Source organism: Alligator sinensis, unplaced genomic scaffold (genome assembly GCF_000455745.1).
Source record: "Alligator sinensis unplaced genomic scaffold, ASM45574v1 scaffold21_1, whole genome shotgun sequence".
NCBI classification, from domain to species: domain Eukaryota; kingdom Metazoa; phylum Chordata; order Crocodylia; family Alligatoridae; genus Alligator; species Alligator sinensis.
Genome location: NW_005842445.1, coordinates 319428 through 331491, shown reverse-complemented (window position 1 = coordinate 331491; position 12064 = coordinate 319428). Strand labels below are relative to the sequence as shown.

The 12064-nt window shown below is 50.0% G+C and overlaps 1 protein-coding gene across 1 annotated transcript in view; it reads left to right on the top strand.

Annotated features, from left to right (window-relative positions):
- The window catches only part of LOC102374002 (C-type lectin domain family 1 member A-like), a 12042-nt gene extending 1908 nt beyond the window's left edge, over nucleotides 1-10134 (top strand). Inside the window, exons 2-7 of the mRNA XM_025212104.1 lie at nucleotides 2706-2804; nucleotides 5915-6022; nucleotides 6864-7003; nucleotides 7469-7611; nucleotides 9384-9545; nucleotides 10013-10134. Of these exons, the coding sequence (XP_025067889.1) occupies nucleotides 2706-2804; nucleotides 5915-6022; nucleotides 6864-7003; nucleotides 7469-7611; nucleotides 9384-9525 (632 nt within the window). The 3' untranslated portion in view covers nucleotides 9526-9545; nucleotides 10013-10134. The remainder of the gene's footprint in view (nucleotides 1-2705; nucleotides 2805-5914; nucleotides 6023-6863; nucleotides 7004-7468; nucleotides 7612-9383; nucleotides 9546-10012) is intronic.
- Nucleotides 10135-12064: the final 1930 nt, after the last annotated feature.

The window sequence follows — 12064 nt, the reverse complement described above, 5'->3', positions numbered from 1 at the left end:
CTCAGGGGAACAGGGACTCCCCCAGTGCCTGTTGATCCCCTCTGACTAGTTTATAGCAGGCCACAAGATCCCCCCTCAGCCTTCTCTTCTGGAGGCTGAACAGGTTCAGGTCCCGTAACCTTTCCTCATAGGACCTTCCCTGCTGTCCCTTGATCATGCGAGTGGCCCTCCTCTGGACCCTCTCGATGCTGTCCACATCCCTCTTAAAGTGCGGCTCCCAGAACTGGACGCAGTACTCCAGCTGCGGCCTGACCAGTGCCGCATAGAGGGGGAGGATCACCTCCTTGGTCCTGCTTGAAATGCATCTGTGGATGCACGACAAGGTACAGTTGGCCTTCCTAGCCACCTCCCCACACTGCCGAGCCATGTTCATCTTGGAGTCAATAATGACTCCAAGATCCTTTTCCACCTCCGTGTTGACAAGAGGGGAGTTCCCCAGCCTGTAGGTATGGTGCTGGTTGTTCCTCCCCAGGTGCATCACCTTGCACTTGTCTGTGTTGAACCCCATCCTGTTCTCCTCCGCCCATCCTTGTAACCTGTCAAGGTCCGACTGTAGCCTGTTGCTCCCTTCTATTGTGCCCACATCCCCCCACATCTTGGTATCATCAGCAAATTTGAACAGGGTGCTTTGCACCCCCTCATCCAAATCACTGATGAAGATGTTGAACAGGGTGGGCCCAAGGACCGAGCCATGCGGGACCCCACTGCCCACGTCCTTCCAGGCTGAGAAGGACCCATCCACTACCACCCTCTGGGTGCGGCTCTCTAGCCAGTTGGCGACCCATTGGACTGTGTGGGTGTCTATGACACAGTCCCCCACTTGGTCACATGAAGGTATTTTGGCCTTCTCCCACTTAACTGGCGTTCTCCCACTTGGCATTCTCCCACTTAAACTGATGCTTGGTTACCTCCCACTGTCTGGACAGCACTGCTGTGTACTCTGCTGTAGTGATAATACCATCTGTACTCCATTGATTATAGCAAAGAAGCTAAGAGCAACAATCCACTTGTGCCCACTAATGGCACAATCTATGTTAATGACTGGGGCTATTAGTTCCTTAACTACAGAGAGTAGTTGGAACAATGAAAAGAATTGTTCTGGGTGTGATATCTAAGGCTTGAATGGTAGGGATAAGTAGGCTTTTTTTCCTATGGTCATTTAGTTAGATTTTCACCAATATCCAAGTGTACCAGTTCGGTTAGTTTTAAGACAGTTTTATCAAGACAGCTCATTTAGAGTGACATGCTATTCTTTCCTGGTCATCTAAGTGGCGTATTTTGGTTCTCTAGAGGTTATTATAAGTGCTTACACATCCAGGGAAAGTCTGTTGCTGGATGTGTACTCCTGTGTGTGTGAAGGACTATGTGGCTGCATCAGCTGAGTAGTGTTGTAGTCTCTACACATGCCCCTTGTGGACATGGAGCAGACTTAGATGCTTGAAAATGGAATTGTGCAGAACCTGTGACTACTGACTTTAGTCCCCAGAGCAGAAAGGATCCTGTGTATGTACCTTCCATAGCTCAGTGGCTATGCACTCACCTGCAATGTGGGAGGCCTCCTTTAAGCCAGAGGAAGTCTGAATTGGTGCCTGTTTTGCTTCCTAGCCCAGCATGCTTACCATGGGTCAGGCTAGGGCACTCCCTTGGGATGCTGTGGGGATTTGCACTAGTGCCTCTTTTTCTTCCCAGGACAGCACTCTAACCAGCACAGCACAGATCAGCCACCACTTACTGCCTTCTCCACTGCTCCTTTTGTAGCTGAGCCATTAAGGAAGTCCTTGGAAAAAATGGATGGGGGGGGCAGTGTAGGGATGGGGGACTTCTGTCCCACTTGGTAGACAGGCCCTGGCTAAAATCCAGGGCCTTCTTTTCTCTTGTTCTGAAGCCACCTGACTGAGCTCCACAGCCTGTGGCTTGCTCCTTTCTTTCTGGCCCTACATATCTCCCAGAAACATTTGTCTCATGGCTGCTTAGGGAGGCAGCTTCAAAAGAAGCATCAGAAAAAGCACTGGGTGATGGCTGATCTGGTGTGGTGGTCAGAGTGATGCGAAGTTATAGAAACCCAGAGACAAAATCCTTTTGGGTGAGAGAGACCTAGAATCCAGGGCCATTGGTCTTCCAGGTGAGTGGATGAGTCACTTAGCTACTGGGGGGGAAATATGGAGGTGTCTCCCCCTCCTTCCCCATGTGCCAGGCTATACACCCAGGAATATAATTATTCTGGAGGTGTAAATACCAGAAATGCTCCATAGATGACTAAGATATGGCCACTTCGGTGACCAGAAAACAATAGAATGCCACCCTTAATTCTGGTATGTCCAGTGCCACCACTGGGCATTACCTTCAAGCAGAGGTGTAACAAGTCAGCTGGCAGACTGGGCAGCTGGGACAACTTTCAGCTGCCACCAAACCAATCATGAGCCTATTTTTTCACCTCCCACCCAAGTTGGGCACAGGGCTGCTGCCCCAGGTGCCATACCTTAGTTATACTACCAGCCTTCACTGATTGCTCACTTCTCCTGCTACTCCACTTATTTATTCCTTTCCCCTTCCCTCCATCCAGCACAACTATTTCTAAGAGACATTTTAAAAGTGGCCTACATAGCTTTTTCTACATGAGGTTATTTGATTTGTGACATGGTGTTTCCTGTGGTTTTGTAGGTTGGAAATATGCTTATGAGGCATTATTTGCATTTCTTTGTCAGATCCCTCAGTTCCACTTCTGCGATGGCGACTCACTGCAGTTATTCTTGGGATCCTCTGCTTGATTTTATTGGTAGCAACTGGAGTTCTGGGTATCAAGGGTAAGTTTAAGAGAGACAGGTCCCTGTGAATCTGATAGGAGTTATATCGGTGTTATGGAGGGCAGGCACTGTTTTCTGGTGGTTCAAGGAGGAGAATGAAATACTGTATTACTTGCAGGATATCGTTACAATATTAGGTTTCTCTGTGGGCTGTATGCAGTTCAAAGCAGGGTGTGGGACTGGGTCAATGAGAAAGACAAACATGAGCGGTGTGGAGTGTCTTTGTAGTGGCTTTCTTTAGTAAATGCCTCCTTGTTCAAGACGAACTGTGACTCCACGACAGAGACTGGTAGCCAGAAAAGAACTCGATGTTGGGTACTATGTAACCCAGATCCCTAGGCCCCAAGTCCTCCCTTTGATTTGGGGGAATGAAAATTGTAAAGGAAAATATTGGATTTTCAGTGCAAAAACGAAATTCAAACTGAGCTGAAGCAAAATGGCCAGATGTAAGAGGGGGACCCAGGTTGGGGAGTAAGGGAAAGGGAGAAGAAGAGAGTGTGGGCATGGGGCCAGGAGGCTTCAGCGTTACAGTGACACCTGTGATGCATGGGTGTGACTTTGGGGGTGGCTGGACATCACAAATTTAGCCCTTAAGGCATGTAGGGCTGGAGAGTGAATACTGAGAGCACCTAGGTTCACCCGTCTGAGAGTACAGCCTCTTCTCCTTACTGTAGCAATAAGGTGGGGTGGGTGAGAAGAAATAGGGTAAGGCCCTGGGAGGCTGGAGTGGGAGCATGACAGGATAGGGGTGGCCAACAAGGGGGTGTGACGGTAACTCCAGGAGCTTTGCCTGTGACACCAATAAAGTAGAAAAGAGCCAAGGTTCTGGTGTCTACACAAGCAGCGCCATGCTAAGATGGAGAAAATATAGACATCCCCCACACACCCTGCTGGAACAATTTCTATCTAAACTGGGTAAGTTCAGTTTGGGGCCTGTTAGTTGGAGTCCTTTGCTATGGGACATCCTTGCTCACAGACATTTGGGAGGACCCACCCCACGGTGATGAGTCTGGCTTTGTCCTGTAATCTTAGCCATGACTTCACTTCACTGTACATTTTTTTTTCTTTTTCACCCATGAAAAAAATTTAATTTTGAATCAGTTTGACGTTAACCTGCAGAAAGCAGGGCAGGGGTTGGGGAAGGGCACACATAGTGCCTGAGTGGAGTTGTGCATTTGCCATCTGTGCCCTTTGCAGGTGTCCTGGTGGGACTACATCTCTCAGGATGATCAATCACATGAGTCAGATGGCTGAGTGCGATGCATCCTGAGAGGTATAGTCTGGGCAGGTCTTCCCTGACAGGCAGACAAGGAAGGCAGCAAGTATATGAACAGCGACGTGCAGGAGGTCTCATGACCCCTTCAGTGGTAGTGTATTTAGGTGTGGGCAAGTGGGGCACAAGCCCCAGATGCTGACTAAGGGATGGAGGGCAGCAGAATGGAGGTTGGGGGCTTGAGGCTCTCCTTGTGGGGAGTGGCAGTAGGAGTCAACACAGGGGTGGGCAATTCTTTGGGCTGGAGGGCCACTTAGGCAGTTTTGGTGAGCTGTTGAGGGTGGTGGGGGTGGTGCTGACCAAGACTCAGCCTCCTGTCACAGCTGTTTCCTCTCCCTGGCATGGCGGGGGAAGAGGGGATGGTGGGGAGATGCCAACTGATCCTATCTGGCCTTGGGTCCATCTGCCTTGCAGTCTCTGCTGGGGGTGCTGGACTGAGCAGGCAGGTGGGGTCTCCATGGGCCCCCGCATGCAGGGCACGCTTGTCCAGGTGGACAGGATGGGGCTGCAGGTGGACAGGGAATGGCATTGGGGAGTGGGATGCGGTCCCACTGGGCCAGAGCTTGGATCACGAGGTGGTGACAATGTGGGGCTGGAGCCAGGGGCAGAGCCATGAGCCACTCACCACACATCCCTGGTTGGGGGCTGGAGGGGAGGGCACCAAAAAACAAGTTGTCCCAGGGTGCCTTTTCCCCTAAGGCTGGTTCTCCCTGCAACCACTTTTCTTGCTGCCCAATTCAGCATTTCCCATCACCACTTGGGAAGGGATTCTGCAGTGGCAGCTGCAGTAGGGGGAAGGCATTAGAGGGTTCATACATCCAGCACCTTCTGCATTAACCCTGGAGCTGCTGGCCTTGCCAACATCTCCTTCTCAGCAGCAGCTTTCTCTCTCATAGCTGGCCAGGGGCACAAACTTTACCAATTACTCTTCTGAGTTTAAGGCCAAACTGACTTGACAGATACCAATTCAGTTCAGTTCAACAAACCAAAGTGTTCTGATCTTCCATATGCAAAAACTTGAAACTGAAATTTCTTCATAGAAGATGCTAGTTTTGCAGAAATTGCATTTGCTGTTAAGAAATAATTTTGGCACAAAATCCCTGGCTGGGTCTAACTCTTTCCATTGCACGAGCTGGGAAGAAGCCTTGTCACTGTTGCAGCCTGCTCTGGGTCATGCTGGACAGAAGCGGTGACACTGTTCTGGAAGCAGTAACAGCTTTCATGTAACAGCTACCTTGTGGTTTCCAGTACTCCCTCCACAGTTGCTTCAGCTCTTTAGCAGATGCTGTGCAATGAGTGTGGTCTTCTGTAGCCAGACTACTTTGGATTTGTGTGACTAGAGCTGGGCAGGGATCACATTTCTCTTCTGCAAAGAAAAAAATAATTGTGCTTTTGGAAATATTTTCATTCCTAATCAGAACAAAAAGTCAAAACCTTGATATTTTTCTGGAGAAATGAAATACCTCTGTGGCTTATTATTTAGAAGGCAGAGCAGCTATAGCTCTGTCGCAGCCCCCAAGGCAATCCTGGAAGCTCGTGCAGCTGTAGCTCTAATACCTTAAAGGAGAAAACATCTAAGGAGTCAGGAAGTCTGGGCTACATGTTAGACCTTCATATGGAAAGCTGGGAAGGTAGGGGGAAAGGTGAGCTGGTGGCAAATCATTTACAAGGGCTCAATCTGTAAAAATCATTGCATTCTTGGTGGAAAATGGCTCCATCAAATCATACTAGTGGAGCTAGGGCTTGTGTGTCACCATGATACAGAAAACATTATGGCTACCAAATTCTGCTAAGCCTGTATTACAACAGACACTATTGAGCTGTTCTGATGTTCCAGTCATGGAGCTGAGCCAAGAGAAGAAAGACCCCACCCAGTGTCTGAAGTCCTGCCCAGACCCAAACAGAAGCGTTCCAGGATTGCCACTGGATCAACCTCCTGACAAAGGTAAACTCTGGGAAGGGAGAGGCCCAAAAGTTCATGTGGGGCTGCCCTGGCCCTGCAAAGTGCCATTTCCCTTCCTAAAAATGTGTGGGCCTGGGGTATGGGATCCCCATGGAGTTGCTGCCAAAAGGTCCAAAAAATGCTCAGAAAAGGCATAAATGAAAGATTGCAGTCTCCTGGTCTGATCCTTCATTTCAAAATTAAAGATGACTAGCCAAAAAGGAGAAAAATAGTCCAAATCAAATGGAAAGGCTTCAGACTACACGAACGAAATGTTCAATTGATGAAAACACAGAATAAACTGGGTTTGTGATTTTAATGAGTTTTTTAGGATTTTGCCTTTTGTCTGAATTTAGGACAGGAAAATGTTTTGACTTGCAAGAAGCTTTGAGGAGAGGAAAAACATTTTCCCCAGGGATCATGACCTGTGTCCCTCTTTGGGACTGGTGCGTCACAATCAGGGTTTGGTGCTCTTATTTTTACCCACCTTCCCTGCTAGAGATGAGCTTTCCCCTCCCTAGCTCCATCTTGGCTCAAGGGATTGGTCTGGCCTCAGCCAGGATGGTGGTGGCTTTTTGGCTGGTTTGTCTTGTCCCACAGAGAGCCAGAGAAGCCAGCTCCTGCTGTTCTCGCATGGCAGCAGCTGCCGCTTCTGGAAGTGAAAGGACCATCCCCATTTTGATATATGGGGCAGGACCTCCCCTCACCGTAGGGCCCATGAAACATAAGCCGTGTCACTGGAGGAACATGGTGGGTGTGAAATTCCCTCATTCCTGATGGCAATGTCCCCAGCATGGGAGCAATCAGGGAGAGAGGTGACCTGATGCGGTGTATGTTTTTCCAGAGAAGTGTCCAGTGCGGTGGAGTCACAAAGAGAAAAGATCCTACCTCTTTTCCTCTGAAAACAGACCTTGGGCACAGTGTAATTCCTTCTGCAGTTCTCACTCCGCCAGCCTACTCAAGATTGACAGCCGAGACGAGCTGGTGAGCCCATGTTACTTTTGACATAATATCTGGTGAGTGAATGGAGTCAGCTGGGAGTCAGGTCCTGGGGCTGGGTTTCTGCAGCCAAGTGCTGACCTGGTGTTGCCAAGAGTGGGCTTCTGAGTACTGGGGGGCCTGTGAATGGGCAAAGCACGTTGGAGGTCCCTCTGATTGTGTAGGAATGAGGGGGTAGTTTGCACAGGTATAGGCTTAATTGTATATCTGCATTTTGTGTTTCTCTTTAGCTGTGCATGTGTGACAGTTACTACAGTGTTACCTGCAGGGTGTTTGAGATCACACATGGCTGTACTGGCACAGGACCTTAGGCAGGTACATGGTACCAGGGCTGTCTGCAGAGATAATCTCTACACAGATGTCTATGGTGATGCTGCATAGGGAACTCCTGGCACCCGGCAGGTGTGGTCATGCACCTGAGAGATCTCGCTTTCTCTCCCATTTAATCAGGATTTCACCAAGAAGGAGTCATTTGAGTATTCTGAAGAACGTGGAAGTGCTACGTACTACTACCCATTCTGGACTGGATTGTCGTACAACTCTGAAACAAAGACATGGGTCTGGGCGGATGGCACAGGTGTCTCCCCTGGCCTGTAAGTCTGTGCTAACTAGGGTGTCCACAACTCTGCACCAAAATGCAGCAAAAGCCACTGAGTGAGTTTCATCATGGGACTGAGGGTCTCAGACAGGTCCGTTAAACACAGTTATGAACTTTGTAATAGACTCAGTGAGTGCCAGGCCCCAGCAGGAAGCACACGTCTGAACTGGCCCCAGGTGTTTGAAAGGCTGTAGTTGTGTGCTGGATCTCTTGTGAAATAAATTTGGCCTGAGGGCTCAAGGATGGTGGTGAAGAAAGGCAGAGTCACTCTCCTCTGTCTTGTGGCCTGCATCCAGGCACATTGACCAGCTAGTTGGCTGAGGACAGCATGTGTGGATAAGGCACGTGTCCATTAGCTTGTGAGGGACCTTCTCGAGAGCTCACCTTATACAGCATGAGGGCCCCATCCCACCAGAACAGCATAGGAAGTGCCACACTGGGTCAGAGCAATGGTGCATCTAGCTCAGTATCCTTGTCTCTGAGAGTGGCAGACGTGGATGCTAGACAGGGAGGGCACTGAACCAGATATCTCTGGAGGGGTTTATCTTCTATCCAATATCCTCCCTGCCATCCACCATTCCTTATGTTGGACATGCCAGAGGAAACATCTCCAGAGATGCCAGAGGGAATATCATGAAACATCATTAGCTGTACCCTGGCTACATGTGTTAGGCTCATAAGGAGCAGAGTTTATGCCCTGGGCAAACTCTGTGGGAGAGTGGTGGTGGAGGTGTACGGGAGCCTTACCCATGATATGGACTCAAAAACAGTCCCCGGATGTGGTGGTTGTGGCTGCTGCTGGCACTGCAGTATGGTCTGCCTGCCTCAATTGTTGCTCTTACAGCAAAACCAGAGTGTCTAAGTCTAACTGCTGTTGCTGCAAGAGCAACACCATGGGGCTGCTCTTGTGGCCAGGGCATGGGCTCCAGTGAGGTAGAGGGTGATTCTGACTCACCTCCTGAGGTGTCTTCCAGGGCTGGTGCCCTGTTCACCCACCCTGAGTAACACATCCCAGTAGTGTGGGTTATACAACATCTTCAGCAGTATCCGTGTGAAGCCTAGTGACTGACTAGGCTTATGAGTCCAACAGCACAGAGCTAGAATAGTCATGACAGCTGCTCACTACCCTAAAATCACTTTCTCTCCATAAAACTGTCCATGTTAAAGGCCATTCCCATGTCTCTTGTAGACTGACTCAGCACAAACAATAGCAGCCATTTGAGATCGCTCGAAGGTTGGTAGTGTTAGATCTATGGGGCCCCTGGGGTCAGTGAGAGGAGAGGCGTCTGGTGCATTATGAGTGCAGTATACACGGGAGAGCCACGAGATACAGGAATTTATCTCACGGATAGTGTCTGCGCTTGTGCAGTCTGTGGATGGTATGTGGGAGCATGGGGCCTGGAGACACCTCTGGGAAGAGGATTTAGTTGTAGGAAAAGGAGGACAAATACCTCCATTCTGTGCGTTTGATTCCAGGAGGAGTTTCTGGAGCGTTAAAGTTTTCCTTTAGTGAAGTTTGGTCCAGACATAAGGTGGATCCCACCTGCCTTTGTACTATGTGCTATGACAGTGCAGGAGTCATGTGTGGAGAGATTCTCTTCTGACACATTTAGCCTTGAGCATCTCTGACCTTCCTTCTGTTAGACGGTTGCCTCAGGGTCCCCAGTTGTCAGTACAACCAGGGCAGAGCACTCCTGGTCCTGTGTCATGGTGCGCTGAGCTCAGGGGGATGGACCTGAACTGTAAACTGTGATTTTTTCATTCCAGGATTAATGCCCTGGTCCCCAGTCATGGAAATGATGCAGGTGGCACTTGTGTGTATGTCCAAGGTGCGGCGTTTAAGCTAGACAGGTGTGAAGAAACTCGATTCTGCATCTGTGAGAAGATGAAAAGTGCAGGAACAAACTAAGTGCATTGACCCAGAGACAGGTGAGGCAATGGGAGCTGATGGGGGAGATGGCTGTAGCAGAATGGGGAGTGTGTGGCTGTGGAAATGAAATGGCCCCACCAGAAAACAACCTGGGTTCTTGTGCTGCCATTTGCAGGGGCAACAGTAGAGAGCTGAAGTCCCTCATGGGCCTTGGGACTAACAGCCTGGGACACTCTGGGATGTTGCATAGACACAGGCAAACCTCAACTCTTTCATTTCATGCATGTGTAATTTGACACAATCTCTGTCCCCAACAGCCCACCTGCAACTGTTGGAGCCAGCAGAGACGGGATACTTGTGCTTCTGTCACATCTTATTTTCTAGGCTATGTGATGGGTTTGTGGTTTGTTGGCAACCACATGAGCAGCAGCCAGTGGTCTGTAGGGCTGTATCACAGGCCCAAGGAAGAAATCTGTAATCCCCAGTGTCTGCTCTGCCCAACACAGATGTCTCCCATTTTATACAGGGAACAATCTGTTCTTGCCAAACTGCAGAAGCTGTGAGGCCTGGGCTTTCCAGAGGTGCCCTCGGGATACTTCATATCACCTATCTGCTACAGGAATTTGCTTCTGAAAATAAACATCTCCTCCACCCCTTCATTTCTCTACATGACTAATAGGGTGTGCGTGCCTTGGCCGGTCTGATGGGAGAAGAAGTGGTCCATGCTCCAAAGGGACCTGTTGGGTGTTCTCTGGCCAGGAGTGCCATTGGAAAGGGGATTGGGGCACTTGCTGACAGTGACTGCCTGTAGCCTGTGTCATCCTTGTGCCCCCATTGGGCCTAGGTACGGCATATCACTGAAATAACAACACTGACCAGATCTTCTGGGTAGGGGCCACCTCTGATCCCATGTACTGTGCATTGTGGCAGAGGGAGTTCCTGATGAGCCCTGCACGTGGGGTTACAGGTAAGAGAGTTGGAAGCTGAAGCAAAAGGGTGCCAATAGGCTCAGCTCAGCCGGAGTGGGGCATGGGATAGAACTACGAGTGGATTGTTTCGGGGGGCGTGGGGATGGGGGAAGGGCAGCTCCCACTGCTGTGCACGCTCCAGGGCAAGCCTGGATGGGGTGTGTGCCGCTTGGATCTGTGCCCGGGGCAAGGGTGGGCTGCCGCTGTGGGCTTTGTCTCAGGTGCTAAACTTCATTGCTATGACACTGCCTGCTCTGACAGGGGTTGGATGCCAGTCACACACTGTCCCTCCTGCAGCATCCAAGGGGAGTTCCTGGGACACTGCTGGTGACACTGTGCTGAGGTGAAGAAGAGACTCTAAAAACATCAAGTCAAAGACCTGGGCCCAGTGACACTAATAGGGATGGTTACATTTAGGCTCCAGACATGAATTCAGGCCTCTCAAGCCCCGGGGACGTTTGAAAGGAGCCAGCAGCTGGGTGCCCTGTCAATCCTACCTGGCACTGCAGGATTCTGAGTCCTTTTGCCAGTGGTTCCCTGTTATCCAGGCAACCTTGTGGGGATTCAGGGCATGGGTTTTCAGGTCAGCCCAAGGGAATGAGGACCACATATGTCACTGGAAGACCATGAAACAAAAAGTCTGTTCCAGTCAATAACAGATCCTGCCCAAGGGGTTTGACGTGCTGGTATGGTCATTTCATAAACAGAGCTTGACTCATAGCAGCATCTGTGTCGTACATGGTAGTGTCCAGAATCTGCACCATTGTCACCACCCCCCTGGTCTGGGCAGCAGCCCCCCAGGCCCACCCCTTTGCAGTCACACACCCAGTGCAGGTCCCTTCTCTGTGCACGCTGTGTTCAGGAGCATCACATCTCAGAGCAACCTTCCTGCTGTAAGGGGTGTCTGGGGCACAGGCAGTCAGTTTGAGAGGATGGTGTTTGGTCAGGGATTTAGAGGAGTAGAAGCCAAGTTCAAGGCCAGGCATCAGTCCTAGTTCAGGATAGGAAGCTGAGGAGAGAGATGAGGTCATGGCCAAGGCAAGAAATGTCCATGAAGGAACAGGAGCAGCTGGGAACAGGAGACACAGGTACTGGCAGTGTGGTCCATGCTTGAGGTTCAGAGCATGGTGACAATTTTAGACGTCCCACAGTGTCCAGGGACCTGGCAAAGTGTTCCGTTTCCCAGAAAGCTCTGTGGCTGGGATGGGGTATGAGAATACTGGATAAGTGTCTGTACTTTCACCACACCCCAGCCCTCAATTATTTTCTTGACTACCAAAAAACAACAGAGCATTTCTGCTGTTGCAAAGAATGCAGGAAAACCACAACAGAACATTCTTCATACCATGCAGTTCTTTTTGAAATCTTTGGGCCTGTCCACACATGCAAGCATGTGTGCTTGCAACAACTTAAATATCAGTGGCACAAATTTGCTTGAACATGCACTTTTTTGTGGGGCAAAATTGTGCTGTCCTAAGTTCAGGACTTGGAGCAAACTGAGCCTGCCCTGCTCCTCCCAGATCTGCAGCCAGGGGTAGCTAGAGGGTGAGTCCAAGTTACCCTGGTGAGCAGCCAAAGGCTACTCACTTTCAGGAGTTTCTGGGAAGGTG